This window comes from Saimiri boliviensis, chromosome 11 (genome assembly GCF_048565385.1).
Source record: "Saimiri boliviensis isolate mSaiBol1 chromosome 11, mSaiBol1.pri, whole genome shotgun sequence".
Classification (NCBI taxonomy): domain Eukaryota; kingdom Metazoa; phylum Chordata; class Mammalia; order Primates; family Cebidae; genus Saimiri; species Saimiri boliviensis.
Genome location: NC_133459.1, coordinates 2,360,631 through 2,387,747, shown reverse-complemented (window position 1 = coordinate 2,387,747; position 27,117 = coordinate 2,360,631). Strand labels below are relative to the sequence as shown.

Here is a 27,117-nt window from a genome sequence, read left to right as displayed (position 1 = left end):
CTGTACACAACCCTCTACTACCGCACACAGCACGGCCCCCTACTGCGTACAGCCCACCTCTCTGCCCAGGTGACGTAATGGGGTGGCCCCTCGCTTGTGACTTGTGTGATTATGTATGCCCTATTACTAAGCCTGTAGATGATGGCCTCACTCACGACCCTGCCCCCTGCTTGTACCTAATAAATATAGATGCTTCTGGGCACTGGGGGCTCTCGCTGACTCCACTCACAGGTGGCATGGCCCCCGAGTCCAGCTGCTCTTCACCAGTTCTTCAGTATCCTGTCTCTTTACTTCTCAGATCCTGCACCTCAGCACAGCATAAGGGACACCCCCCGACCCTGTGGGGCCCCCAGCACCCTGGGTATGACCCTGGAAAACATGCGGCCACCATGCCCTTTGCCTGGGCTCAGATTCACTGTGAAAATCCAGGTCCTAGAGAAATAACTTTAATGTGTTTAAAAACTTCAACACCGAACTCTCCCTGCCGGCCCTGCAGGGCCCCCTCCCTCCGGCCGGCCTCCTCTCAGAACTTGGGGCACTCCTGGACCCTCAGGGTCCTTCCTGCCCCCACGTGGGCATAGGAGACCTCACATTGTCCCGGATAATGGCAGGGTAGGGCATGGCCAGGGCCCCGGTGCCCGTCCATCAGGGTGGAGTTGCCTCGTGGGAGCAGCGGGGAGGTGGTGGGACCCAGCAGCTGAGAGAGGCTTGGCCAGCTAACGGGACTAGGCTGGGCTCCCTGGGACAAGGCGCATCCCCCTTGAGCTTGCCTGGGGGTGTCCCTTGGGGTACACATGATCTTCCTTCCACGAAGCGTCCAGAGCCAGGCACCACAGCCACAGGGTCGTGGGAATCCCCAGGGAACCATGCAGGGTCCTTGGGACAAGCCCTGCACACTCTTGGGAGCCAGGCGTGGCCACTTGCTGATGCAGAGACAGGCTGTGCTGCAGCCGGCTGGCCTTGCCCGGGCTACACGTCCGTCTCCACCCGCAGACGCTCCATCCTGCGGACATTGCCCTCCACGGCCACACGGCTGGTGATGCTACGGGCAAAGTCCTGGGGGAACCAGCCTGTTTCTCCGTCCCGGAGCCTCTCACCATAGAACCACCCTGAAGCCAGATGGGGGTGGGAGGGAGGTGAGAGGAAGGCCACGGGTCCCCCGCCCTCTGAGGTGCTGGGCCTGAGCAGCCCAGGGCCAGGCTTCTCCTGGAACTCACCACCCGCTCCTGCCTCAGAGCAGCCAGCCAGTGAGGCCTTGCTCACGGTCACCGGGACCCCGGCCCCTGCTCGGGTGCTCGCCACAGCGAAGGGTGAAGGGTGCGGGCTGAGCACACCCCACACAGCCCCGCCCCGTGCGAGCTGGGCCTGGCTGCTCGGGGATTCCCTAGGAGGGCAGAGACACCTCTTCCTCCCCACACGGGACACACGGACCATGAACCTCCTTTTGATTCTGGGCCTCGGGGATGTGGAAGTGCTCCCTTTGAGGAGGCCCTCAAGGGAGGGGGAGGCAGGCTGAGCACGTGGCCACCCTGCAGCCCGGCACGCTCTGGACCTGGCCCGGCTAGACGCTCACCCATCTGTGCCCGCTGCCCCAGCCCTGCGCTCACCGTCCTCTTCCTGCAGGACCAGGACCACGTCCGCCTGCTGCAGCGTGACCTCGTCCGCCTGCTTCGCGAAGAAGGCCTTGGTGATCTCCACCTGGGGCAGGTCTGGGCAGGGCAGCGGCCGTCACAGGACTGTCAGCAGGCCCACAGGCTCCACTCCCTGACAGCCTCCAGCAGACACGTGCTCTGGGGCCGGGGCGCCCCCATCTGCCGGACCCCAGCACACGGCCAGGCGCCAGGCTCCCCTGGGCCACGCAGAACACCAGCCCCGCGGGCCCCAGCCTGCACTCACCTCCCTTCTTGGCGGGGCCTTGCCACCGTCTCTCACTGTGCGTGAGTGCCACAATCCACCGTGCCCGGTCACTCCTGGGGGCCAGAGACAGCGTGAGCCAGGCCTGAGGCCGATCCTGCCCTCTCATGTTGACTCCTGACAGCCACCCAGACTGTCAGGCAGGCTAACCCGAGTCACCCCATTCCACTCCAGGTGGCAGAGTTGGGCAGCAGCCACACACCCAGCCCCCAGCCTGCTGGACCCAAGGCCACTCTGTGTCTCGCCACGGGCCCCAGCTCCCTGCCCCCTCCGTTTGCTGGATGGACGCAGCATCCTCATCAGTAAACAGGGCGCAGAGCTGTCCTCAGCCAAGAGGAACTTGGGAATATGGGGCCTGACACACCCACATGCCTGCCTTCCACAGGGGGTCCCGGAGCCCCCAACCGCGCCCACTCCCATCTTGAGCGCTGGGACCGCCCTGCCATCCACACTGGACCCCACCAGGCTCACCGCACCCCAGTGCCACTGCTGTCCACCTGCGGCTGTGTCCTCTGGGCTCTCCTGCCACGGGGACTTGGCAAGGCTCTGCCTCTGCTGACCAACCTCAAGGCCCCACCACCCCCTACTCCGCACCCCCCACCCTGTTTTCTCCCTGTTCCCACTCCTGGTGGCCCAACTGCTGGTGCATCCCCTCCTGGGAACATAAACTCCAAAAGGACAAAACTGTTTCAGTTCTTTGGCTCTACACTGGTACCGACAGCAGGGCCGGGTACGCGGTGAGCGTTCGGAACCAGCCTCGGAACGGACAGCGACGTGGGGAGGATGAGCCCGTCCCTGTGGAGCCGGGTGCTCGTGGCCTGGGAGCTGCCCTCCCGGGAGCCCCCTTACGCGGCGTCGGAGGAGAGCAGGAGCTGCTCCTGGCGGCCCTCGCTGTTGCGAAGCAGCGTCACCCGGAAGGCGTGGGGCACGGAGGAGCTGCGGCTGCCACCCCCGGGCAGGGGGAGCTCCGAGGGCTCTATCTTCTCCACCTGGACGTGGTCTATCTGGGCGTAGTCCTGGACCACGTAGCTCTCTTCGCTGTGGGGACACGGGCAGTCGGTCAGTGGGATGGTCCCACCCGGCTCCCCTGCAGTGGGGAGGCAGCCACGGCCAGGCTCCAGGAGCTCCCCGAAACCACGGAACAGAGGCCACGGCTTTTGAGTCCTCCTCGTGGCTCGGACAGGCAGACCCAGGTCTGCAGAGAAGGCCGGAGGCTACACGCTGAGCGTCACCTGACCCTTACGTCTAGTATGTGCCGAGTGGAAGCCACGCCCCGGCTCTGAGGTCGGAGGGGCTCAGGGCTGGCTCCCCCACGTTCCTTCCCCAGGGCCAGCGGCCCAGTGTCCACAGAGCAGGGCTTCCCACCCTCCTGCCCCACGGCCACCTCTTCTTCTTGGTCACAACCAGGACATCGTTGAACAGGAACAGGTAGCACGTGGGCCGGCTGGCAAGTTTTCGGAAAAGTCCGGTTTCTTCCATCAAGGACAGCTCCCCTCGCTTCAGCAGCCACCGGGAGGCGGAGATCAGGGGGAGGGACTGGGAGGACAGAGCCGGGACAAGCAGGTCCCCAGGGGGTAAAGGACGCACAGCACCCAGTGGGACTGACCCCTGCCTCTGGACTGGGTGACCAGCTGGCTGCCCCGGGCTGGGGCTGGACAGAGGAAAAGGGCACAATGTGTCCGGGCCTCAAATCAAGGTGCGCCAGGCCCTGGACCAGACCCTTCCTGACAGCCCAGCGCTGGGTGACCACGGAACCTTCCACCCAAGCCAGGACCCGAAGGCCAGTGCTGGGGAATCTCCACGCGCACCGCCCCCTCCGTGGTGGGAGGGCTCCATGGTGATCACACAGACGCTGGGCCTCTCGGGCCCTGAGGGAGGGCTGGCAGAGGCAGGTCCCCGCCCCCGACGGCCACGATCCACGATCCACGATCCACGTATGGGCCTTTCCCAGCTCCTGAGCCTCAGGAGCACAGGAACCTAATCTCCAGCCCTCAGGCTCAGGGGTGTGACCCGACCTCACAGGCAGGCCAGCAGGGAGGGCTGAATGGGAACTGGTCTGAGTGGCCTGAGGTCTGGGGCCGCCTACCTTGACCTTGCTGAAGTCCAGCTGTGTGTGCAGCGTGTACATCTGCTCCATGCGCTCCATCCTGTGGGCCCCCTCATTGCACTGCCTCACCAGCTGCAGGGCGGGGCCCGTGTGAGAGGCTGGTGCTGCTGGGCCCTGAACCCCTGCCCACCAGCACCTGGCTGCCCGCAGCAGCTGCACTGGACCGGCCATGCCATGGGCACATCAACTGTGCGACGAACCCCGCTCCCAGCTCTGGGCCTCGGTTTTCCTGCCAGTGCTGTGAAAGGCTTGGGATGGATAACTGGAGAACTCTCCCTGCCCTGGAGGGTGCAGGGAGCCAACTCTGTGACACTTGGTGAGGTAGGGTGGGGTGGGGGCAGGGTCGGGGTACGGGACTCTGGTGGGGCTGGGGCCAGGCCCCATCTCACCTTGCTGATGGCCTTCAGTGCGCGGCTGGCGGCCTTGTACCTCTTGGAGTGGCCCTGGGTCTTGAGGCAGAGCGTCTGTACAGGACAGCAGACATGGGTCAGACAGTCCCCCCTGGCATCCCAGCTGTGGAGCTCCCACCAACACCAGACCCTGGGTGGGGCTGCAGGGTGGTCAAGAGCTGGCCTCCCAAGGGCTCCCGCAGGGTCCCACTGCACGTACAGCACCTGACGGCCTCGGTGCCGGGTCAGGCCAGGAGTTCTGCCAGGTCAGGCCAGGTTGAGTGGGAACAGGAGCTAGCAACCCCGCCCGGAACCCTCCCCTTCCCATCCTTGGCCATCTACATTCAACATGGAGAATCAGCAGTGGCGGCCCCAGCAGCCCCATTTCTCCACATTCCCGGGACTCCGGGAGTTTGGGATTCTGTCTGGCTTGGGCAGCCCTGCCATATGAAGAGCTGTGTGTGTGCAGGCAGCATGCATGAGTGTGAATACGAGTGTGTACTGAGTGTGCATGTGTACCTGCATGTGTGTGCATGTGGGTGTGTACTGTGTGCACGTGTTCCTGAATGTATGTGCATGTGGGTGTGTACTGTGTGTGCATGTGGGTGTGTACTGTGTGCGCATGTGTACCTGCATGCGTTTGAATACGGGTGTGTACTGTGTGTGCATGTGTACCTGCATGTGTGTGAATATGGGTGTGTACTGTGTGTGCATGTGTTCCTGCATGTGTATGAATATGGGTGTGTACTGTGTGTGCAGGCAGCATGCATGCGTGTGAATACGAGTGTGTACTATGTGTGCATGTGTACCTGCATGCGTGTGAATATGGGTGTACTGTGTGCAGGCAGCATGCATGCGTGTGAATACGGGTGTGTACTGTGTGTGCATGTGTACCTGCATGTGTGTGAATATGGGTGTGTACTGTGTGCACGTGTACCTGCATGCGTGTGAATATGGGTGTGTACTGTGTGCACCTGTTCCTGCATGTGTGTCAATGTGGGTGTGTACTGTGTGCACGTGTTCCTGCATGTGTGAATATGGGTGTGTACTGTGTGTGCAGGCAGCATGCATGCGTGTGAATATGGGTGTGTACTGAGTGTGCATGTGTACCTGCACGTGTGTGAATCCGGGTGTGTACTGTGTGCACGTGTTCCTACATGTGTGTAAACATGGGTGTGTACTGTGTGCACATGTGTACCTGCATGCGTGTGAATGTGGGTGTGTACTGTGTGCACATGTGTTCTTACATGTGTGAATGTGGGTGTGTACTGTGTGCACGTGTTCCTGCATGTGTGTGAATATGGGTGTGTACCGTGTGTGCAGGCAGCATGCATGTGTGTGAATATGGGTGTGTACTGAGTGTGCATGTGTACCTGCATGTGTGTGAATATGGGTGTGTACTGTGTGCACGTGTTCCTACATGTGTGTGAATATGGGTGTGTACTGTGTGCAGGCACCATGCATGTGTGTGAATATGGGTGTGTACTGTGTGCACGTGTTCCTGCATGTGTGTGAATATGGGTGTGTACTGTGTGTGCAGGCACCATGCATGCATGTGAATATGGGTGTGTATTGTGTGCAGGCACCATGCATGCATGTGAATATGCGTGTGTACTGTGTGCACATGTGTTCCAGCATGGCTGTGAACGTGTGTACTGTGTGTGCATGTGTACCTGCAGGAGTGTGAATATGGGTGTGTACTATGTGCACATGTACCTGCATACGTGTGAATATGCGTGTGTACTGTGTGCAGTGCCAGTGTGTGCATGCATGCGAATGTGTGTGCACGCTGTGCACAGGGACATGCACACATACATGCAATGCATGTGTACATGTGCATATATGTATGTGAATGCATGTGCATTGTATACACACGTGTGTGCATGTGTCCACGTTCACCCTCATGTACCCTCTGCCCTGCAGGCTGGCGGCCCATGCTGGTGAGCCCCTCTCTGCATCCACAGGATGGGGAGAGTAGGTGACTGGGACACCCACAGAGCTACCACGTCTAGAAGGACTGGGGGGGTGGGGCCTGGGTGATGCCAGTTCCAGCTTGTCAGTGTGCCTGAAGCTCATGAACCACTGAGTAAGTGAACAAAAACCTTCCAAGCGCTGGAACAGCTCCCGGCACTGAGCGCTGTTGGTGGTGGTGACCACAGAGTCCTTGTGGTTATTAAAGCTGTTGTACGGTCACAGCTATTAAAATATCATAGGCCAGGCAGGGAGGAGAAGGTCATAAAAGGGTAATGCCCGTCCGATGGAGGCTCTGGCAGCAGGACCCGGAAGGTGCACCCAGCCCCAGCCCCAGGCCGTGAACTCACATCTGTCAGGAGGGGCAGCCGGGTTACCCGCTGCATGGGCAGGATCAGGAAGGAGAGCATGGGCAGGCCCCCGCACGCCGGCCGCCTCTCAATCTCTCTCAGGACCTCTCGGAAGGTGGCGTTGCTGCTTCTGCAAGAGGACAAGGCTGTTCTTCCGGGCTCTGCATGGCCGGCCCGTACCAAAACCAGGCGGGGCCTGCAGAAGCCGGGCTGGGAGCAGGAGGGCGCCCCGCTCACGTCAGCTTCTGCAGCGTGCGTTGCTGGTAGACCTCGTTGGAGCAGTAGGCGACGTAGGGGTGGAAGTGCCTCTCGGCGTGCTCCTCCAGGATGTCGCTGATGTCCTCCACCAGCACCTGGGCCTTGTGCCGCTGCTCCAGGTCCTCGAAGAACCTGAAGGTGAGGAGGGGTGAGGAGGGGCGAGGAGGGTTGAGGAGGGCGCCACAGGGCTGGCAGTCGGGCCTCATGTGTGCACACACACAGACATGCATAGGCACGCACACTCAAAACACACACATGTACACGGCAGGAGCCGAGCTCGGGTCCCAGAGGCAGCACGTGGCAGGCACTCGGGGTGGGAAGCAGGACAGCAGGGAGGGCAGGTGGGAAGTGGCCAGAGAGGCCTGGGGCTCCCTACAGAGCCCCCACCACGATCCCATGCACCGGTGCCGTCCCTCTGCTGTCTGGCGGCAGCCCCCGCGACTGTCCCCAGAGGTGGGCCCGTTTGGACCTCCTGTCCTGGTGCTCTGTCCAGTTGGTGCCCTTTGCCCTTCAAGCTCCTTCCAGCTAAAACGACTGGGCCCCCGCACTGGCCTGGGCCGCCTCTATGGCACCAGCCTGCCCCTGGGAAGAAACTCAGGAACAGGCACAAGTGCCCAGCCTCTGGATCACACAGAGGGGCAATACCTCCAAGGATGAGCCCCAAATCCCAGCAGCTCTGCCGGCCAGGCTCCCAGCTGGGTTCATGAACTGCCTGTTTGCTTTCACAGGGTCCCCCACCCTCTGAGTGGGGAGTCAAGGCCAGGGGGCAGGTGTGGGCTCTTGGCGGACTCCCTGGAGGTGACTGCGAGCCCCTCACCTCCTCCGTGACTCAGGCCTTGGCTTAGGGTGACCGGGACGAAGGGAGTTAACACTTGGTCAGAGCTGGGCCAGGGCTGCCAGGGCTCTGCTCCTACGGGCAGCCAGAGCCACCAAGGCCAGGCTTAGCTGCACCCACAATGGTTACCCAGTGTGCAAGGTGGTGGCCGGAGCCTCACCCATCCTGCAGACCCTCAGAGCACCCAACCTGAGACCATATCCATGCCTGAGACCATCCCAGGCTGCAGGCATGGGAGGTCTGCCCACCCCAAGAGCTCTGTCCTTCTGAGGACTCCCTTGCCCAGCTTGGAGGTGGGCGGGGGCCCTCCTCCCACTGCTCACTGGGCCCGACTGGGCCTTCCACCCACGCAGGAACCACGATTCCTGTAGGGAGAGCATCCGGAGAGCCACTTGCCCTTGGGAAGCCCCAGCAGATGGAACAGCGGCCCCATGGATGAGGACCCAGGAGGGCATGGGAGGTCCCGGCCACTGGATGAGCAGAGCCGAGACACGCATGTGTGCCAAGGCTGGCCAGGCCGGCCAGCAGCTCACGTGGCAACTGCAGGTTCTGGGAAGGGGCTGGGAGAGCCGGCCACCCGCTGACCCCAAATAGCGATCCTCGGAGAGTTCACTGTGAATGCAGGAGCTTCCGGAGCCCAGTTGGGGAGCAGGCCGGAGCTTCCCGCCCCGGGGCAGCAATCTAAAGCCCCAGTGAAGCAATCTAAAGCCCCAGGGAGATCAGAGGCAAACACAAAGCCGCCTGACACAGAGGGAACCCTGCTCCAAAGACACACAGCCTGCATGGCTGGGGACAGAGCTGGGGGAGGGGCAGCCACTGTCCCAGACCCCTCCCCCTCTCCAACCCCATCCCACACTGAGTCAGAGACTGGGGGTTTCCCACAGCTGGTCCCTGGAGCTCTACAGGAAGCCCCTGCCTCCAGGAATAAGGCGGCTTCCTGCCAACCCTCAGGGTCCCCAAATTCCGCAAAGGCACCCCACAGGGAGCAGATGGGTGGGACTTGCCAGGGATGCGGCTGATATAAGAATGAGCCAGCAGCCACCACTGTCTGGGCCACCATGTACCAGGCACTACAGGACCCTAATCATCTTCCGGCATCACCCAAGCCCATGAGGTGGCCAGAGGCACCGCCCCTCAGGTTAACATTGAGGCTCAGAGGACTAGATGATGCCCCAGGGTCCTCCTGCATCTAGAGGCAGCACACGGTGGAGACCACACACAGCCCTGCCCAGGTATACACCTACGCAATACACCCCTACACAATACACCCCTGCCCACACACCCATGCGCACACCTGTCCATGTACACACCCATGCACACACACACACCCATGAACATACACCTCTACCCACACACACACCCCTGTGCACACACCTGTTTATGCATACACCGATGCACACAGCCATACCCACACATACCCATGCACATACACCCTTGCACACACCACCGCCCAGGCACACACACCATGCACACGTATCCCTGTCCACGCATACACACCCATGCACACACACCAGGGTGCTGGATGCTCCCAAGCCACTCTCCAGGCACACACACCTGTGGACACACCCCTGCCCAGGCACACACACCCGTGCACACATGCACACCTGTGCACACACACCCGTGGACACACACCCGTGCTGGGCTGTAGCTGCATCAGCTGCATCTCCAGACTCTCTTCCAGCTCTAGGCCCTGCAACCAGAGCCCAGGTCCAGCCACCGGACACCTTTGGGCGGAACATGACCCAGGGCTGCAACTCGAGGCTTCCTGCCTACGGGTGAGCAGCTGTGGGCACCACTGCCTAGGTCACGCGGCCCTCTGTGCCTGGGTGTCCTGGTGAATGGCGCTTGGCAGTGTGGCAGGGCTGCAGCCCTGAGAAGTGCTCCACATCTCACGAGCAACCAGGACGCCACAGCCCAGCACTCGGCCCGGCCCTGGGTCCAGGTCTCTGTGGCCTCGAGGACGCTCAGAGGCCGTGACTCTCCGTAGGAGCCAGCAGCTGCCCCAAACGGTCCCCATCAAGGTGCAGCCCAGGCTCCCCAGGTCCTGCTGACGCTGCCATGGTGCCCACAGTGGGGGGCACCTTCCTGGCAGAGGCCCGTGTGGAAGGCTGTGGCGAGGCCTTACCTCTGACTGGCACTCAACACGTCCAGGATGTTGGAGAAGAGGTGGTGATGCTCCGTCTGGGTCATGGTCGCCCGCAGCTCCTGGGACCGCAGGAACTCTGTCACCAGGATGCTCAGGCTGTGCTGGTAGGAGAACTCGGACGTGAGGATCTCGAACATGGCCTGCGGAAAGGGGCCTGGGTGAGCCCCACGGCGATGCTGGATGCGGGCGTGCCTCAGGGACCGATGCTCGGAACAGGACATGGCCCAGGTGGCAGGGGCAAGTGGGGACAGGAGCTTCGGACAGGCCCCTGGCTGGGTGCCCTGTGAGCCGCATGAAGCTGGGCAATGAACCTCGTCCTCATTGGAAAAGAGGGTGATGGCGGCCGCTGGACTCAGGGTTCACCCGGTGACACGAAGCGGCTCCATCAGGGCACAGCACGGGTGGAGGCACAGCCAGGCCTGTGCAAGGCGTGGGTCATCATCACAGGGGCCTGGCGCTGGAGGCGGCCACAGAGGGATGGCTGGTGGCGCCACCTGGCTGCTACCCCTCCCCGGGTGTGGTGTGGCCCAGGCCGTGGTGGGGCAGCCCTCCCGCCCGGGGCGCTCACCTCCTGCCGCTTGCGCTCCTCGGTGGAGAGCTGCTCCAGGATGCCCGACTCCATCACCTGGGGGGACACAGGCCCAGGAGCTCCAGGTCACGTGTCCTGGAAGCCCGTGCCAAAGTGTCCCTTCTGTCCTCCTCCTGATGGACCTCCTGATAGACAGCTGAGGCGGGGCCTTGGGCAGACACCCAGAGCCACCCGGCTGGGCTTGGTGAAGTCCGACCCTGGAGCCAGCCTGTCCCTGCCGCCCCCCTCTCTGTGGAGCCCTCCTAGGGGATGCCGATGAGCAGGCCCAACCCCGCCAAAGAGCCGCAGAGCAGCCCAGAAAAGAACATGGGCATCCAGAGGGCAAGGCCGGAGGGTGGGAGGGGCTCTCGTCCCAAAGACCTTCCCGGCAGATGGAGATGCAGAGGCCGCCCGGCGAGGGGGTGTGGAGGGCGGCAAGGCTGTGGCCCAGACCCCACCTGGGTGAGGTGCCAGTGAAGGTATGGGTGACGCTGTGCCCACCCAGCTCCCTCCTCCTCAGGGGCCACAGCGGGCGGGTCACCTTGGCAGGAGCGTGGTTCCCTTGGCAGAGCGCGTCAGGCGCAGCGGGCTGCCACACTGCCCAGGGGTCCCCTCTGCAGGACCCGGGTCACCCTGCTTCATGCTCTGCTCCTCACTGGGCTGGGCCGAAAGGCCGCCAACAGCACGTCGTCCAAGGCGAGTCCCTGTCCCCCAAGCCCGTGCCTCCTTCCCACGAGGGGCCAGACCCTCTGCAGTTACCAGGGTGCAGTGCTGGACCCCACCCCAGACGGGAGACTGCACATGCCCAGCTCCAAATGGGAGTCAGCCTGCACTTCCAGACCTCTCTGTCTGTGGGGAGGCTGCTCCTGGCCTGCCCTCACCCCACGCTGGGTCTGCCCTGGCCGGGGTCCCGGGGCACGCAGTGCCATGGAGCGTGGTGGGCGGCTGCAGTGCTAGCCCCTCCAGATGGCGAACAAGGAGCCCCATTGTACTGCAGGTGCGGGCCCGCCCTCCCCGATGCCCGCCATGCCCACGGGCACACATGGTCCCCTCCCTAGGCCCTCAAGGTCATGTGCGGTCCACCTGGGGCAGGAGCAGCCACCCCCACAAGCACGGGGACTGCTCTGGGCCATGCTCTCCACTGAGACCCTGCAGGGTGGGGATGAGCCCCCATGTTCAGATGTGAAAAGTGAAGGGGTGGCTTGGCCCTGGCCCCAGCTCCAAGCCCCGGCCACTCCCATCCCGGCTGTCTCCTAGCGCGGATCCTCCACCCTCTCCAGGGAAGGAACTCCTGGTGCCTGCAGCTCCCTGCAGGGGAGTCTGAGCAGGGCCGCCCCTCACATGCACGATGGCAGAGGGCAAACTCGCACGCCGAGTGGCCCACCCTCCCGTGACCACGCCAGGTGCTGAGCCAGCCCCGCATGGGCAGGGCAACGCAGGGCACAGGAGGGAGAAGGGAGACCCCCCAGGTCCACTGCCCACAGCCGAGGGGCTTCTGCGAAGGCTGCCCACCGTCCCTGGGAGAACTGGGCCGCTGCTGGGGACCAGCCACCTGGGCTCGGGGAAGGAACAGCGGCGTTGGGGAGGGGCTGTGGCTTCTGCCTGCCTCCACGGGGCAGCCTCACCCACCCTCCAGCGCTACCTCCGGGAGCTGGCTCCAGGTGACCTGGGCGGGCCGGTAGCTCTTGACCACAATGGTGGCGTCCGCCTTCCGGCCTCCGTCGGGGCTGGACGGCTCGTCGAGGATGTCGTCATCAGACTCCTGGCTGGTGTTCAAGCCCCGCTCCTGGATCTCCTGGTAGAACTGGGGGTCTGGAGAGAGAAGCGGGGATTGCAAAAGGCTGGGCCTCCCTGGAACCTGCAGGCTGAGCCCTCCCCAAGGCCTCCTCGGAGCCCGTGATGGGATCGGGCAGGATAGGCGCCCCCCATCTCCACCCCGTCCCCCTCGGAGTCCGCTAAGGCCCACAGGCTCCGCGGCGAGAGGGAGGCTCCGGGTGGGGGTCGCCTCAGGTGCTGGGTGAGAAGGTGCTGGGTGCCAGTCCTGAGACCTCTCCCATGCCACAAGCCCCTCCTGAAATGGGCCGGACCCAGCTCAGGCGCCTCCACACCAGCCTCACCCCGAGACTCGGGGCATCACTGCTGCCGTCCTGGGGACGGTTTTCCCAGAGATTTCTGTAGAGGCCTCAGTGTGCCCTCCTGGGCCCATGCCTGTCCACGAAGCTCCTGGGGCCTGGAGAGGGCCACTGTGCCTTGGGGCCTCTGGACAGAGGCCAGGCCTGGAGCTGGCCACTTGAGGCCCTATTCCCCCCAGGCCTCTGACCTCTTCCCACCCCGGGCACTTTGACCCCAGCAGCAGGCACCTCCCTAAGCCTCTCGTGGGGTGCTCTCACGTCCCACCAGCAGGCTGAGTGGGCCCTACCCCACCCCAGCCGGAGGCCCCAACACAGGGCTCCCCACCGGCCTTGGATTCCAGACAGAGCCGATGGTGTGGACCTGGCGCCCTCGGATGTGGCTTTGGTCCCACACACTGCCACTGTAGGCCGAGCCCAGCACACATGGGTGTTCAGGGCAAGCCTGGGGGCTCTGTCTGTGCCCTGCCCTTCAGATCACATAGAATAGAGTCCAGAGGAACTTTCTAGACCTTTCTAGACTCATCAGAGCTGCATGGTCAGACCAGCCACCGGGACCTCAGGACCTCCACCTCTGGAAGGAGCCCCTCGAGCCGCTTTGGTAATCTCGAGACACCAAACCGAGGCCCACCTGACCCCCCGGGGTGTCCCAGTGAGACCAGCTTCGACTGGAGTCCCTTCTGGTCCGCTGCGCCTCCCAAAGCCACTCACCGTCCTTGAAGGAGCCCTTGTGTGCACGCTTCCGCCCCAGCGTCTTCTGCACAAAAAAGACACAGAAACCGAAGCCGTCAGCCAGGGCAGGTGTGGCTCACCACAATGCTGCGCCCCAGCCTGCCTGAGCCCGGGCCCGCTGCGACGCTGCACCCCAGCCCCGTCAGGCACACAAAAAGTGCACAATAAATGCCAACTCCACAGGGCCTCAGGGCCGCCTGTCTGAGCAGAGGCCAGGACAGTTGGAAGACTCAGAGCAGGCAGGACATGTGGCTGAGGGCGGTCAGGTCCAGGAGGGCTGCTTAGAGGAGCAGGAAGGGTTGAACTCATTGTGAGGGGATGCTCAGGAGTTTCAAGCAGGCCTGGAGGGAACCCGTGGCAGGGCAGGTGTGGGTGGGAGAGGGCGGTGGAGGGACAGTAGGGCAGCACACAGGCCCCTGGGGACCAGGAACGGGTGGGGCAGGTGAGCAGGGACTGGTGGGTCAGGGTCCAGCCCCAAGCAAGGGCCTGTGGGCCGCAGCAGGCCGGGATGGCAGAAGTGACGAGAGGGGCTGGGTTTCTGGGAAGCCCCCATGCTCAGGTGCCCGGCTCAGAGCCCACCCTCCTTGGCTGGGACACCACACTTGCCCGACATCCAGGTGCGCTGGTTCCCAGAAGGAGAGGGGCTGATTTGTTGGAACGAGTTGGGGCCTGAAAACTCCCCTTTCTGGTTGGGAACATGCGGCACTCCCAAATGCACCTGGCCTGGCGCCCTCAGCCCTGTGCCCCACACCCCACCTCAAGCGCTCCCCCAGTCCCCCTTCCGTGTCCCCCACCCCCACCCCGTCCTCTCCTTTCTGCCTGTGCCCTAACTCTCCTTGCGCTCCAGCCCTGCCTGCACCCAGGCCCACCAGCTAACGAGACCAAGCAGGGTGGCCAGAGTCCCAGTCCTGGCCGTGTGGGTGTCCAGGCACCACACAGCTCTCCCTGAACACGGCTTCCAGCTCCAAGGCTGCCTGAAGGCAAGATCTGGCCCCCAGCCATAGGGAACGGTGACTCGGAGGACGAGGGATGCTGGGCTCAGGAGCCCCAGGTGGCTGTTCTGTCCCCTGGGCCCTAGTGGCACATGCAGCAGGCTACACCCTGCCCAGAGAAGGGTCTGCCGCCACCATGCCCCAGACCTAGAGCCACCGCCAGCAGGCAGGGAAGCAGGGTTCCGTGTACAGAGGAAGCACGCAGACTTGTCCTGAACGCCCAGCTGCCACACGGCTGCCCTGCGGAGTCCCTGCCCGGAGCTGTTGGGGCAGATGGAGCCAGGTCAGTCACTGCAGCAAGGCCACCCTGGACCCCATCATCCAGGCAGGCCAGCTCCCGGCCAGGGCTCAGAAGCAGGGGCCGGGTCCTTCCAGGGACCTGCCCTCCACCAAGGCTGGGAGCAGGGACACCAGAGTCCAGGGGCCTGGGCAGAAGCCTGGACCTTGCTGAGCCTCTGCTGCCTCCTCTGAGAGGTGGGATCTTCACACTCACAGACTGGGCTGAACTGGAATAAACCAGTCGAGAGCCCTCATGCAGTAGGTGCTTACTAATGGCAGCTGCCGTGATGCAGATGACGGTGGTGTGCCAGTCAGGCCACCCCTCTGCCTAACAGCCCCTCTCCTGGTCCACGCGGGCGGGCCCCTACCTTGTGTCTGGCCGCGCTCCGAGTGGCAGGCTGGCTGGGCTCCTCGGCCAGAGCCTGCAGCTTTGGACTTAGCTGGATGGTGTCCCCCTGGCCACCTGGCTTCCCCAGGCCCTTCATGGCCGCCCGGTAGGATTGGTTCCTTAGGTTTCGCCTCAGCATGCCCCCGGCGTCCGTGTCCACATCCATGTCGTCCAGGGAGAAGCTGGCGGCTGGGAGGAGCTGGGGGTTCCGCCGGGCAGCCTCCCTGCTGAGCACAGCTGCCCCGAAGCTCTGGTGGCGGGCTGGGGTCTTCGACTTGCTGGCCACAGCCAGGCCCTTGGGGATCAGCTGCTGGGTGCCCAGCTTCAGGGCCGCTGGGCTCTCTGTGCTCAGGACGATGGGCCGTGGCTCCTCATGCCCTGGGGGCTGAGGCTCTGGGGGTGCCGGGGCCTCGGGCTGGAAGGCGGCATTGTCCCTGACGCACAGGGAGCCACGGACCATCGGGAGCCCAGAGGCTGGGTTCCCACTGGCATCGAGCCGGAGCTCCGAGTGGAAGCGGTATTCCAGGAGCTTCTCCTCCAAGGAGCTGTCTGAGTGCCGCTGGGACATGCTGGGCAGCTGCCAGGTCCTGGGGGATGGGCAGAAGTGCGGGTCTCATGAGGCTGCTCTCCACTGTCCCCTTGGGTGTCCACCCCCTTGCTCCTTGGCAGACACCTGGCCGGGGCCCCAGGACAGCTCCCAGGACAAACTGTGCCAGGACAGAGGCGCAGCCAGGAACAGAGCGGGTCAGCAGCACGGCCAGCCCGCACTGCCGGAAGCCAGCCACGTCTGAGGCTGGAGGCTGGGCACGGGACAGGATTGGACAGGCGCCGGTTCTCCAAGCTCTGACGGACCAGGTGGGCGCAGCCTGCGGGGAGAGGCTGGACGGCCACACTAACGGGCGGGAGGCGCTGAGGCCACTCAGGCGCATGGCCCTGGAGCCCTGCAGACCGGGGCTGGCATCCTGGCTCACACCTGCAGTCCCGCAGCCTCCGGAACCACGTCCTCGGGGTGAACACGAGGGCCAGGGCGCTGCACTGTGGGGCTTCCGGAGGCCGGCGTCAGCGGTGACCACAGCCTCTGCCTCATCGGCGCCTTTTGAGAACCCAACCCTGGCTCCACTGGCGGCGGGGGGTGGGTCAGGCAAATGACCCAGGCCTGTGATTCCCCTTTCCCTCGGCCACACGGTGACATGACTGTGGCGGACGGTCCATGGAACCCTTCCACACACCAAGCAACGTGCTTGCATTTTTCCACGTTTCTGAACCAGGCATGACGATTCCGGTCTCGGGAGCCTCACCAGGCCCCCGCCCGAGAGTCAGGTGCAACACCCAGCCACCGGCGTCTCACCTGCATCACCCAGCGTGGGGGGGGTGCTGCCCTGGAGACATCGCCATAGCCCGATCACTCCACACTCCGGCCCCACCCCTGCCACGCTGCTGCCCGTCCCTCCTGGCAGCTCAGGTCCCTGAGCCCATCTCCACCCCGATGTCCCCTTCATGGTCCGGGACTGGCAGCCCTGCACCAGACACTGCTGTTTCCTCCTTCCAGACCCAAGGCAGGGCTGCCCTCCCGCCCTGTGGGAAAGGCACGGTCCTGTGACTGGCTTTGGGACATGTGTCTCTGCTAGGGAGGAATTTGGAAAGCCAGCTCTTGACCTGCCACTGGGCCTTCCCTGGCTGCCATGACTGTGGGCATGTGTGGCCAGGCAGAGCCCAGATGGCCTGGATCCCCGTGTGACTGACATGTGCAGAGCCCCCAGCCGACCCGGCCTGTAGGGGCCAGGCCTGGAAGTCTGTTCCAGGCACTCTCGGGGATGTGGTGGCCACACATCACCTCCTGAGTGATGGCGCGTTGCTCGGCGACAGCGCTCGGGCCCACAGTGACCTTTCACGCCCCGGGCTGCTTGCAAACCTCGACACTGAGCCATGGGTTCTGCGGCCTGCCCTCCCCCAGGCCTCCTGGTGCTCCCCTCTGCTGCTCAGGGACTCCCACACATGTCGGGGGCAGTCCTGACCGAGACACGAGGTCAGTGAGCAAGTGATGCTGCCTCGCTGTACCTCAGTTTCGAAACCTGTAGAATGGGCACGGTAAGAGCAAGACCCACCTCCTGAAGTTTCTGCGGGAAGCGGAAAGCATGCAGAGTGTGTAACGGGAGAGCCAGCTGGCTGTGAGCGCACGTCCGCGCTGCGGTGAGCACAGCCTCGCTGAATCAGAGGCCAGCTGATGCTCCCTCCCCGGGCTTGCAGCGCTCCGCAGGTTCAAAAGGTAACAACACGGAGGAAATGCGCTGCTTCATTCTTTCCCTAAAAAAAAAAATATATATATATAAATAAAAACAGTAACAGCCACCACTCAGCACGCCCCTTACACACCCAGAACTTCACACACATGGACACGGCCGGAGTCTCTTGGGGGTGGAAGCCGATTTTTCTGATGGGCAAACAAGGCTGAGTCAGTCACACAACGTGACTTCCTGCAGGGAGGCTGCCTAGAGTTAGCCACACAATGACCCAAATGAGCACCTCTGGAGCACCCGCAGGGCACCCGGGACGTCCCTCTGTCCTTGCTCAGCTGGGAGCCACCACTCTCTCCCAGGACATAAGTTCTCTGATAAAACCATCACAGGAGGAAGGCATGTGCAGCTGAGCCTCCCAGGCCCTGGGGAGGGGCAGTCCCTGGAGCCGCGCAGCCCCCACATTCCTCAGGACATTCCGAATCACCGGCCGAGGACAGTGGCAGACACAACAGGCCTCCCCCGGGGCTGGTGTCCGTGACGCTGACCAAGGTCTGCGCCATCCCAGGATCACCCCTGACAGTGTCGTGTCTGCGTGTTACAGGGGCTTGGCCAAGAAATCTGTTCTTTCAGGCTGCTGTCTACCCGCCAAGCAGAGCGCACTCCCGGGTGGGTGGCCAGCATAGGCAGCCAACGCTCCCCCAGTCCTTCATTCTAAGCGTGATTTCTTTCCCTGGGGGGCATTTTATGTGGTTGTAAAGGGCAGGTAGCACTGACAGGCCCACATCATCCCCATGCCCCGTCTCCCATCAAACAAATGTCCCCAAGACCCCACGGCCCCTAAACACAGAGCACCCCACCTGCGCTGTCCCCCTTCCAGCTCTCAGAGAAGCCCTCCTCCTCCCTATGGGGCCAGACTGGCCAGACCGGACTGTCCCTGACCATGTTGGTGTCCTGGCCCTGGCCGGTGGCACTCCCTGGCTGGCAGGTCCTATCCCAGGAGAGGTCAAAGTCTGTTCCACTACTGGGAGGCGCCCAAATGGGAGAGCCAGAGCCATCGCTGGGTGTGACCTCCGCTCCCAGCAAGGCAGCCACACCCACAGGCCTAAAAGAGAGCCTAAGGGGTGTGGGCAGGGGCTCTGGAACCTGAAGCCCCCCCAGGAGCTGGCTCTCAGGAGCTGTGGCCCTGGCAAGCACCCGTGTACTTTGGCTTCTGGTTTTCAGTTTTACTAAAGAACTATTAAGACATGGACACCGTTTCAAAAGTCAACAAGCACCAGACTTAGCATGACAGCTGGCGTCCCCTCCTCCACCCTGCCCTGATCCCCAGAGGGCACCGCTCCGGGCTCTTCGGTTTTTCCCAGAATGAGTCACAGCCGGCTCTGCAGGGCCCTACCCCTGGGCATCCCTGCCTTCTCCCCGCCTCTCGGATGAGGACTCCATCGTGGCCGGTCCCGTCATGCAATACCTGTGCCAGCACAAGGCGCTGGGCCCCGGGGCAGAGTAAGGCCTTGCCCATCTCTCGTTAATCATTTTCTCATTCCACCAGCCTGGTTTCCCCAGGTGATTTTTCCCCCAGTGCTCCGGTGACTTCGCTGTGTCCTTCTTAAGAATGTATTCCATCCGAACGGCAGGCCAGCTCCATGTTTGTCCCAGGCACCCCCCATCCTACCTCTCCTGAGGGCCCGGTGCTCTGGGCCTCACCCAGGGTGGTCCCCAGGACCTCTTCTGCTGCTTCCAGGGCTGGAGGCTTGGCCCCGGGTCCCCTGTCACCCGCTCCGGGCCCTCACCTGTAGGAGCACATCCCCAGGCAGGCACTGTCCCAGGAAGCCACACATTTGGGCTACCTGAAAATGTCTCTTCTTCGCCCCTGACTGGTGACAAGATGGGAGTTCTCACTGCAGACGGTTTTCCCCCGGAGTTGGGCAGCCTCTTCTCTCATCTTCAGAGTTGCTGGGGAGGTGTCCCCGTCCCCCGATCTCTCCCTGTGTGTGGTTCTCCCTGGCCCCGCTGAGGGTCTGGGCACCCGCTGGACCTGGAAACTCTGGCAGCCATGCTGATGTACCTCTGTGGGGTCCGCGTTCGTTCACCGAGCCAGGTACCGGGTGGAACTCCCTGCACGATCGCTCCTGTCTTTTGAGGCTGCACAGATTTTCATATGTCTTCCACTTTGCCTTTTCAGGATACCCGCTAATGAACATTAAGCTCTGGCATTTCCTCCTAATTCCTTACTCTTCGCCATTTTATTCTCCTCTGTGGGAGGTTTTCTCCACCTGATCTTCTCATCTGCCCCGGTCTTGTCATTTTCATTATCCTCAAAAAGCCCTCTGCTCTTCATTCCTGGCAGTCTGCTCTTGTTTTATGGGTGTGACATCTTCCATTACGGTAGAGAGGAAGGAGTATGTTTTTTCTGGAGCGAGTTTCCTTCTTTCTGTGTGGCTGCTGGAGCCGCGCCCCCCGCCACACGCTCCCTCCTGTCTCCGCCTCTGCTGGCCTCTGTCTCTCAGGCATGGGGCTTTCTTCAAACATCTGCTGCTGGTGGCTGACTGCTTCTGCTTCTACTGTGGACAGAGACCCTACGCTGGTGGGAGGCCCAGGTGTCTGACCGGGAGGGCCCTTTTGTACCCCAGCCCCATGCCAGGTCCGTGTCCTGCAGCCTCTCCTGCAGCTGCTGGTCTCTGCAGCGGTCCGCCATTTCCTCATGGAGATGCTGGCCTGCGCCTGGTGCCTGCAGCCAGGAAAGGGGAGGGGCCGAGAGCTCAGACTCCTTTCAGCAGCTGGCCACGCTGTCCGGCTACAGCGCCACAGAGAGAGGCCAGACGCCCTGCGGCAGCCACACGGGCCAGTGGCAGGCCTGCTCCCCAGCAAAGGCAGCCTGGACTCGCGGGGAGGGGGGCCGCCAGGAAATCTCCTTCAGGCATGCTCAGGGCAGAAGAAGCTGCAGGCTGGCTGGCTGGCTGTCCCCCGCCTCCCTATGTCTGTGAGCCCCCTTGGGGGACAGGGACAGTTTCCTCTTCACGTCACAGACAGTCGGGCTGAATTCCCAAACTGAAAAGTGAATGCCTGCCTTGGCACTCGCCCTGCCCTGGTGTTCCATGCCAAGCACCAACTTGCAAGGGGCCTCTGCTCAAAGGGAGCCGACGCTGGGCCAGGGCAGCCCCACACAAGCCTCCAGGCCCACGTGTGCCCCTTTCTGGGTGACTTCCTGCTGCTTCTGCTCAGGGTGCACTGGAAAGGATCTCCTACGGCTGAGCCTTGGGACCCAGAGCTGTCTCCCTTCTCATTACCACTAAACACCCCACGTGGTATCCCCCACACAGGTGACATGTGTCAGGTGGTTATGGGGCCCGAGGGACTTGCCAGGAGGTGGCAGGCAGCACGGATGAGCAGGTGGAGGCCGTGGTCTCCGGCCAGCCTCAGGGGCCCCCACCTGGCCTGTCCGGTCCTGTGTGCACTTGGCCTTGGCTGGACTGCTGCATCTCAGACCGGGCCTTGGTGGGTAGGCTGCTCTGTAGCCCCGTCCTCCTCGTCTTTCCGGAGAGATGTGCTTCCAGGAACTCCAGTGGGCACCAGCCCCGTCCCTCCTGCTTCCCCACAGCAGTAAAGTCTCCCAGCCGGAGCCTGGGACTCTAGGCACAGCCGCTCTCACGGCCAGGACCCAACTGCCCCAAGTTTGCTGCCCCTCCAGTCAGGACACTGCACAGGCCTCCAGCTTCACGTGGTCCTCAGGCAGCTCTGTCCCTCCTACCCTGGCCTTTAGGTCTGGCTGACCCCACTCGGCCCAGTGCGGTGTGGCCTCTCCAGCACCGGGCCATCCAACCTCAGCGCAGGCAAACTCAAGCCACAATGACGCCCTTGTCCCCGGGGTAATTCTGCCCGGCCACGCTGTGGAATCAGTCACATCAGCGGGGGGAGGATTTGGTTTTGTAAGTCACGCAGCACACATCAGTCAGCTCCCTCTGCAAGGTGGCCAGGGGCTTGGCTCCGCAGCCTTCACTGGGGCAGTTCCACCCTGCAGGAGACACTGTTGGTAGTCAGGAGTCCTGCCTACTGTGGGCGAGGCTGCTGGAAACACCTGTCACCCGGATCAAGGCCCCTAGGGCTGCGGCGGGAAAACCCTGGGCAGCTAAGGTGAGCACCACCTTGCATGGTGGGGGCGAAGTGCGCCTGGCCGTCCGACCTGGACACAGCTGGCTTACCCAAAGTGCATTCCAGTCAGTCCCCAGCTCCGGCTCCGACTCTGAACGAGATATGCTGTGGGTAACACCTGCCACGGGCACCAGGGAAGAACTGCGCAGACCTCACCCACAGTGAGTGCCTGAAGCATAACTCACTGCCTACTATATCTAGCTTATCACTACTTAGTTCCATGTCATCTTTCTGTATAATCATACAGGTATGGTAGTCAGAGCCGTACCGACACATTTAGATTTATAGAATCCTCCTATATAACCATATCGTCGTCTGTAGTAGGAGGAATGCCCAGAGCAGTCCCAGAGCAGAAGCAGTACATGGGAAAACAGCCAGACCAGGACGAGAACCAAAGACCCAGGCGGCGGCGGCCCCGCCTGAAAGGGCACACGCTGTACGGCAGGCTTGGAGCAGGAGCCTCTCCTCCTGAGAAAGGAGCTGTAGCACCTTGCATCCAGTTCCTGTGGAAAGTCGGCCTCAGGCCTGAGATCCTGGAAGTAACGGAGGGAGAAGAACCCTCTGGTGTGACCAGTCACGGCGGCCGGACACCCTGTCAGTCTTTTCTCGCTTCTGTGCTAGCTCAAATCATCCTCCCATAAATACCTTAGAGAAGAGCGCACGTCTGTCAGCCCCCACTGCACTGGCTTACAGCATCCTTCTATTGGAAACCCTCTGAAGCCTCCAGCCCCCAGGTAAGAAGTGTCGCGCATGACACCTGCTGCACACAGCCCACCTCCTTGCCTCGGTGACCTAATGGGGATGGACCCCTTTTCTGTACACAACCCTCTACTACCGCACACAGCACGGCCCCCTACTGCGCACGGCCCACCTCTCTGCCCAGGTGACACAATGGGGTGGCCCCTCGCTTGTGACTCATGTGATTATATTTGCCCTATTACTAAGCCTGTAGATGATGACCTCACTTATGACCTTTTCCCCTGCTTGTACCGAATAAACACAGACACTTCTGAGCGTTCAGGGCCTCTTCTGTCCCTGCTCACAGGCGGCATGGCCCCCCCGAGTCCAGCTGCTCTTCTCCAGTTCTCCAGGGTCCTGTCTCTTTAATTCTAGGATTCTGCACCTCAGCACAGCATAAGGGACACCCCACGACCCTGTAGGGCCCACAGCCCTACAATGTGCCATAAACCCAGGCCCTGTCCTGGCTCTGCTGCCACTCACAGTGTTCCCCCAAAGGGTGGGAATCAGAACCTGCCTCTGACAGGTGCCCACGAGGGTGACAGGTCTCCTGCCACCCATTCGCCTGCTGCGGGACAGACACACAGACCGTGCCCTCTGAATGTCCCGTCACCCACTGTGTCTTCTGCTCCTCCCCAAACTTCTAGAAGGTGGGTATTTTCCCTGGCAGATAAGGAAACCAGGGGCAGAGGGAATGTAGCCTGCCTGGGTGGGGCTGCTGGCCAGGCCCTGTCTTGACCGAGATGACTGACCCCAAATGGGGACTGGGGGAGTGGGGGTTCTGGCCTCAGCCAGGGAGTCACCAGAAATAAGGACGCTGATCCACAGGACGGTTCCCTGCGCTAAGGACAGGAACAGCCCAGATCCATCTGGAAACCAGAACTAAAACTCACACCGAACTCTCGGGGAGCTCCTGCGCCTGGCTCACAACGTGAACACAGACGGCCATCCTTAGCATGGGGGGAGGGGACCCATGCTCCACACGTGGGCTGTGGGGACCCCGGGACACCTCTTCTCACTGCTTCACCTCTGTGCCTCAGTTTCCTCATGTGTAGGTGGAAAGTGCTTCCGACATATGGCAGTCCTGTGGGTCAGAGACGGCTCGTGGAGAGCCAGAGCCCTCAGGGAGGCCACCCAGCACGGGTTTCTCCCCATTGCCCAGCTGGGGGAGACCCATCTCACCCTCCAGCTGACTTGGACCTGACTTCTTCCAGGAAGCCCCCAAGACGCCTGCCTCCCTTCCAGCGGGACTGGGGTGGGTGGGGAGTGCGCAGCCTCAGCCCGGGCTCCTGCTCCGGACAGTGCCTTGCTTCTCACCCTGTTCCCCTCTAACGGCTGTGGGCATGGCAGAGCAGGGACCACGGCTGCCTGGCACACTTGTGGGTCAACATCTTCTAACTCCTCCACAGGCCTATCATTCCCATTTTACGGATCAGGAAACCGAGGCCAGAGAGCTGAAGCCACTTGCCTTAGTTCACAAAGAGCCAGCATGTGAGCCTGGAACCCGCACACCTGGGCACTACAGCATGGAGGGGTCAGGGCCCGCAGGCACGCACCCCACCTGGACCCTCCTGCTGTCCCAGCCAGTCCCGCATGCACCCCTAAGCCCCCATGTTAGGCAGTGCGCAGACTGTTCCCCTCAAAGACACAGGGAAGACTCAGGCCTTGACTCGGGTCAGACGCAGAGGCCACCAAGCCCTGTCCTGTCTGCCCCTCCCTCGGTCCCCGCACCTCATGCTGAGCGCTGGGCTGAGGCCCCCACACTCAAATCTCAGAAAGGAGCCTTGTTCCCATTTCACAGGCAGAGAATCAGGCTGAGCGGCCAAGACAAGTCCGAGGCTCCCTGGTAGGTGGGACACACCCGGCGCCCCTCCCGGCCTCCCTTTTCAGGGGAGACAAAGCAGGTCCCTCCCTGTCACCGCCCACCAAGTCCACGGGTGGGGGAAGGGCGTGTGGTTTTGGTTTGTCCTGGGTGGGGGGAGGTCTCCGTTCTTGGGGCTTCTCTGAACTCCGGGGGCCAAAGCAGGTTTGGGCGGCAGATTCTCCAGAGCTCCCGAAGGGTCGCTCCGCCCCGCGCCCCACCGCACCCCCTTTCAAACTCCCCGGAGCTTCCAAGTCCTCGGTGCTCAAGGGTGAGCCCAGGTTCCGGCTGCACCAAGTTTTCCTTTAGGAAGAGGAAGCGGCCGCTGGGGCTGAGCGAGGGCCGCGAGCGGGCGGGCAGGGGGCGCGGTGGGGTCCGAGGTCGCGTCCCGCGCAGCCCGCAGCCCCGCCCGGCGGAGCCGCTGGAGGGTCGCGAAGTGGCGGCGGATCCCGGGGTGGGGCTTGCGGGAAAAGCGGAGGGAGGAGAGACGCCCCGGGTTCCCGGCGCCTCCCCCAGACTTAGCCCCGTCCCCCGGCCCCCCGTGCCCCGGCCCCCCGACCCCCCGTCCCCCGGCCCCCGGCTCCCCGGCCCCCCGTGCCCCGGCCCCCCGACCCCCCGGCCCCCGGCCCCCCGACCCCCGGCTCCCCGGCCCCCCGTCCCTCGGCCCCCCGTCCCTCGGCCCCCCGTCCCCCCGTCCCCCGGCCCCCGGCTCCCCGGCCCCCCGTCCCTCGGCCCCCCGTCCCTCGGCCCCCCGTCCCTCGGCCCCCCGTCCCCCCGTCCCTCGGCCCCCGGCTCCCCGGCCCCCCGTCCCCCGGCCCCCCGGCCCTCGGCCCCCAGTCCTCCAGGCTCACCTGCGCCGCGGGGCGGAGGGGCGGCGGGGCGCGGCGCGGCGGTGCAGCCTCCAGCGCCCGGTCCCGTCCGGTCCTGCAGCCGCCTCGCTCCTGCGGCCGTGCGGTCCCGCCCGGGTCGCCTTCCCAACTTCCTGCGCCGTCTGGCGGGAGGGCAGCGGCTGCGGCCCCGCAGGTGGGCGCTGGGCGGGCGAGGCGGCTCCGGGTCCGAGGCCTCCGGCGGGGAGGGGAAGGCGGGGAGGGGAGGGGGAAGGAGGGGAGGGGAGGGGGAAGGGCGGGAGGGGCGGGGCGCGCCCGGGGCACCTGTGTCTGCGCCGCCCACGTCACAGGTCACAGCCCCACCTGGGCCGGTCGCAGCCCACGTGACTGGCCGGACCTGCTCGCGCCTCCCGACTCCCGCCGAGCCACCGCCCCCCTGTGCCCGCGCCCCTCCCCCAACCCCTACCCCGAGGCCGGCCCTGGAGTTGCCTCCCCCGCGCAGTGGAGCGGCTCGGCTCCCTCCTGCGTCGCTCTCCTTCCAGGCCCCGCCCCACCGCCTCCTCCAGGAAGCCTTCCCGGAAGGAGACCTGCCTGCAGGGACCCGATGTTTGCTGTAGAAAGGCCCGGCCCTCTGGATTCTTGGAAGCCAGGCAGCCAAGGACAGCCAAGAGCGCACAAAGCACCCTGGCCACCTTCCTGGTGCGGTCGAGTCTCGGTCATCCCCACTACACAGAGGAGGACCCTGAGTCCCGGAAAGGAAGGCGCCCGCCGGCGTGCACGGGGCTGAGCCTGCACTCCGAGCCTGGCCTTGCCTAGCTCTGCCTACTGGGAACGCGGGTGAAGATCAGGGAGGGCCCGGGGCAGAGGCTGCAGCTGCCCCCAGGCTGGGGCTTCAGGAATCAGGCTCCTGGTGCTGTGGGAGGTGTGGGGACTGGCCGGCCAGGAATGTGACCTGAGGTCCCCGGGCCCAGCCCCACTTCTGACCTGACCTGTCTCCACTACCCCCTTTTCAGGAAAGGCCTGCTGCCAAAGGCTTCCGTGGGAACATCCACACTGGGCTTTGGGTCAGCTTCCACCAGCATCCCTCACTGACCCCAGGCCTTGGGGCATGGGCCGGGCACCGGTGGGCCAGCCAGAGGGCACTGGCCGCCCTCCTCCCGCACCTGCCTCCCTGGGCTGGGTGGCCGTGAGGTCCCGTTGCAGGCTCTGGGGCTGTCACTTGGCATTTTCTCAGGTGTCATGGCTAGAGGGGCAGCCTGCCTGGCGCTCCTGTGGCCTCTCCTGCACTGGTCGCCCCACCCACGAGTCCCCCAATGTCTGCCCTGTGGCAGGGGCTGCCTGGGTGTCAGGTGCCACCTGAGCAGGGCACAGGCTGGCCTCAGGGACGGGTCCAATGGGCCATCCCCCTCTGAGGGGATGACGGAGGCGCTAAGAGCTGACCCCTGTGGGCTTCCCCCTCCACCTGAAGCCACCTGTCTCTGGCAGCTCCTGGGAAAGGCGGGTGGCTGCTGCCCCCCTGAGTCCTTGATGGGTACTGCACTGACAAGACCTACCCCGCAGGAGGGAGCTAGGGTGTTTGGAGCCTTGACCTGTGAGGACTGGGGTGCAGTGGGGTCACTGAGGCCCAGTGCGGAGGCGGGAGCCTTGTACCAGGCCACTCAGTGGGATCCAGGTTCCCAACACCCGCTGAGTGCTTTCCCATAAAACCCTCTGAGAAGCTGCCTCCGGGTTGCCCTGCATCCCACACCTTCTGTCCAGCCCCTGCTTGTCCCTCCAGCCACCCTGGGTCTGGCTCTGTCTCTCCATGTTCTGCTGGCTCCCAGAGGCCACTCAGTGTGCACTTGGGACAGTCCCCTTGCTGGCGATGTCTCCTGAGCTGGTGGCTGGACCTTTCTCTGCCTCTGTCACCTCTGCTGTAAATGAGGGCCTGATGATGATACGGGAGACCGCCCTGGCGCGAGGCCCAAGGGAGAGGCTGGGAGGAACGGGCTTGAGACCTACGGGGCTGCAAAGAGAAAGCGCCCAGGGAGGCATGCCAGCCGGGTACGCCTGTGGCGCGCTCTGCAGCACTGTGCTCGATCGAACCCAGAGCCTGCGGCTCAGCGTGTTGCCTGCCCTGAGGGATTCCCCTCCCATGTCGCCAACCGGGGAGAAGATGTGGGTCCCCCAAGCCTAACAGCCACCAAGCATTGCTATGGGGTGGGCGGCGCTTGCTACCTGCAGGAGCCTCGCTCCTTCCCTTCGACTCGA

At 63.5% G+C, this 27,117-nt stretch overlaps 1 protein-coding gene across 5 annotated transcripts; it reads right to left on the bottom strand.

The window, feature by feature from the left end:
* Positions 1-430: 430 nt before the first annotated feature.
* ARHGEF16 (Rho guanine nucleotide exchange factor 16) lies at positions 431-25,138 on the bottom strand. 5 transcript variants are annotated; one of them, XM_039474387.2, is made up of 16 exons: positions 24,892-25,138; positions 17,164-17,362; positions 15,039-15,645; positions 13,379-13,424; positions 12,181-12,350; positions 10,539-10,595; positions 9,950-10,110; positions 6,969-7,121; positions 6,732-6,861; positions 4,411-4,485; positions 4,001-4,093; positions 3,299-3,450; positions 2,764-2,952; positions 1,897-1,970; positions 1,608-1,709; positions 431-1,109 (listed from the first exon to the last, which is right to left on the bottom strand). In XM_039474387.2, exons 2-16 carry the CDS (start codon positions 17,193-17,195, stop codon positions 970-972), a joined length of 2,181 nt encoding a protein of 726 aa, XP_039330321.2. In that variant the 5' UTR covers positions 17,196-17,362; positions 24,892-25,138; the 3' UTR covers positions 431-969. The 5 variants fall into 5 exon arrangements, 1 of the variants encoding a protein (XP_039330321.2); XR_012512300.1 differs by lacking the exon at positions 431-1,109 and having other exon boundaries at positions 1,693-1,709; positions 3,299-4,093; XR_012512298.1 differs by lacking the exon at positions 431-1,109 and having other exon boundaries at positions 1,686-1,709; positions 1,897-2,952; positions 3,299-4,093.
* Positions 25,139-27,117: the final 1,979 nt, after the last annotated feature.

What these genes read in the sequence shown, in the direction of transcription:
- ARHGEF16 (XM_039474387.2), bottom strand. Translation starts at nt 17,195, where the DNA reads ATGCTTTCCGCTTCCCGCAGAAACTTCAGGAG. An exon ending in GTGTTGAGTGCCAGTCAGAG is followed by an intron (nt 7,122 to 9,949) that starts GTAAGGCCTCGC and finishes CCTCACCTTCAG; the next exon opens with GTTCTTCGAGGACCTGGAGC. An exon ending in CGCACGCTGCAGAAGCTGAC is followed by an intron (nt 6,862 to 6,968) that starts GTGAGCGGGGCG and finishes GTCCTCTTGCAG; the next exon opens with AAGCAGCAACGCCACCTTCC.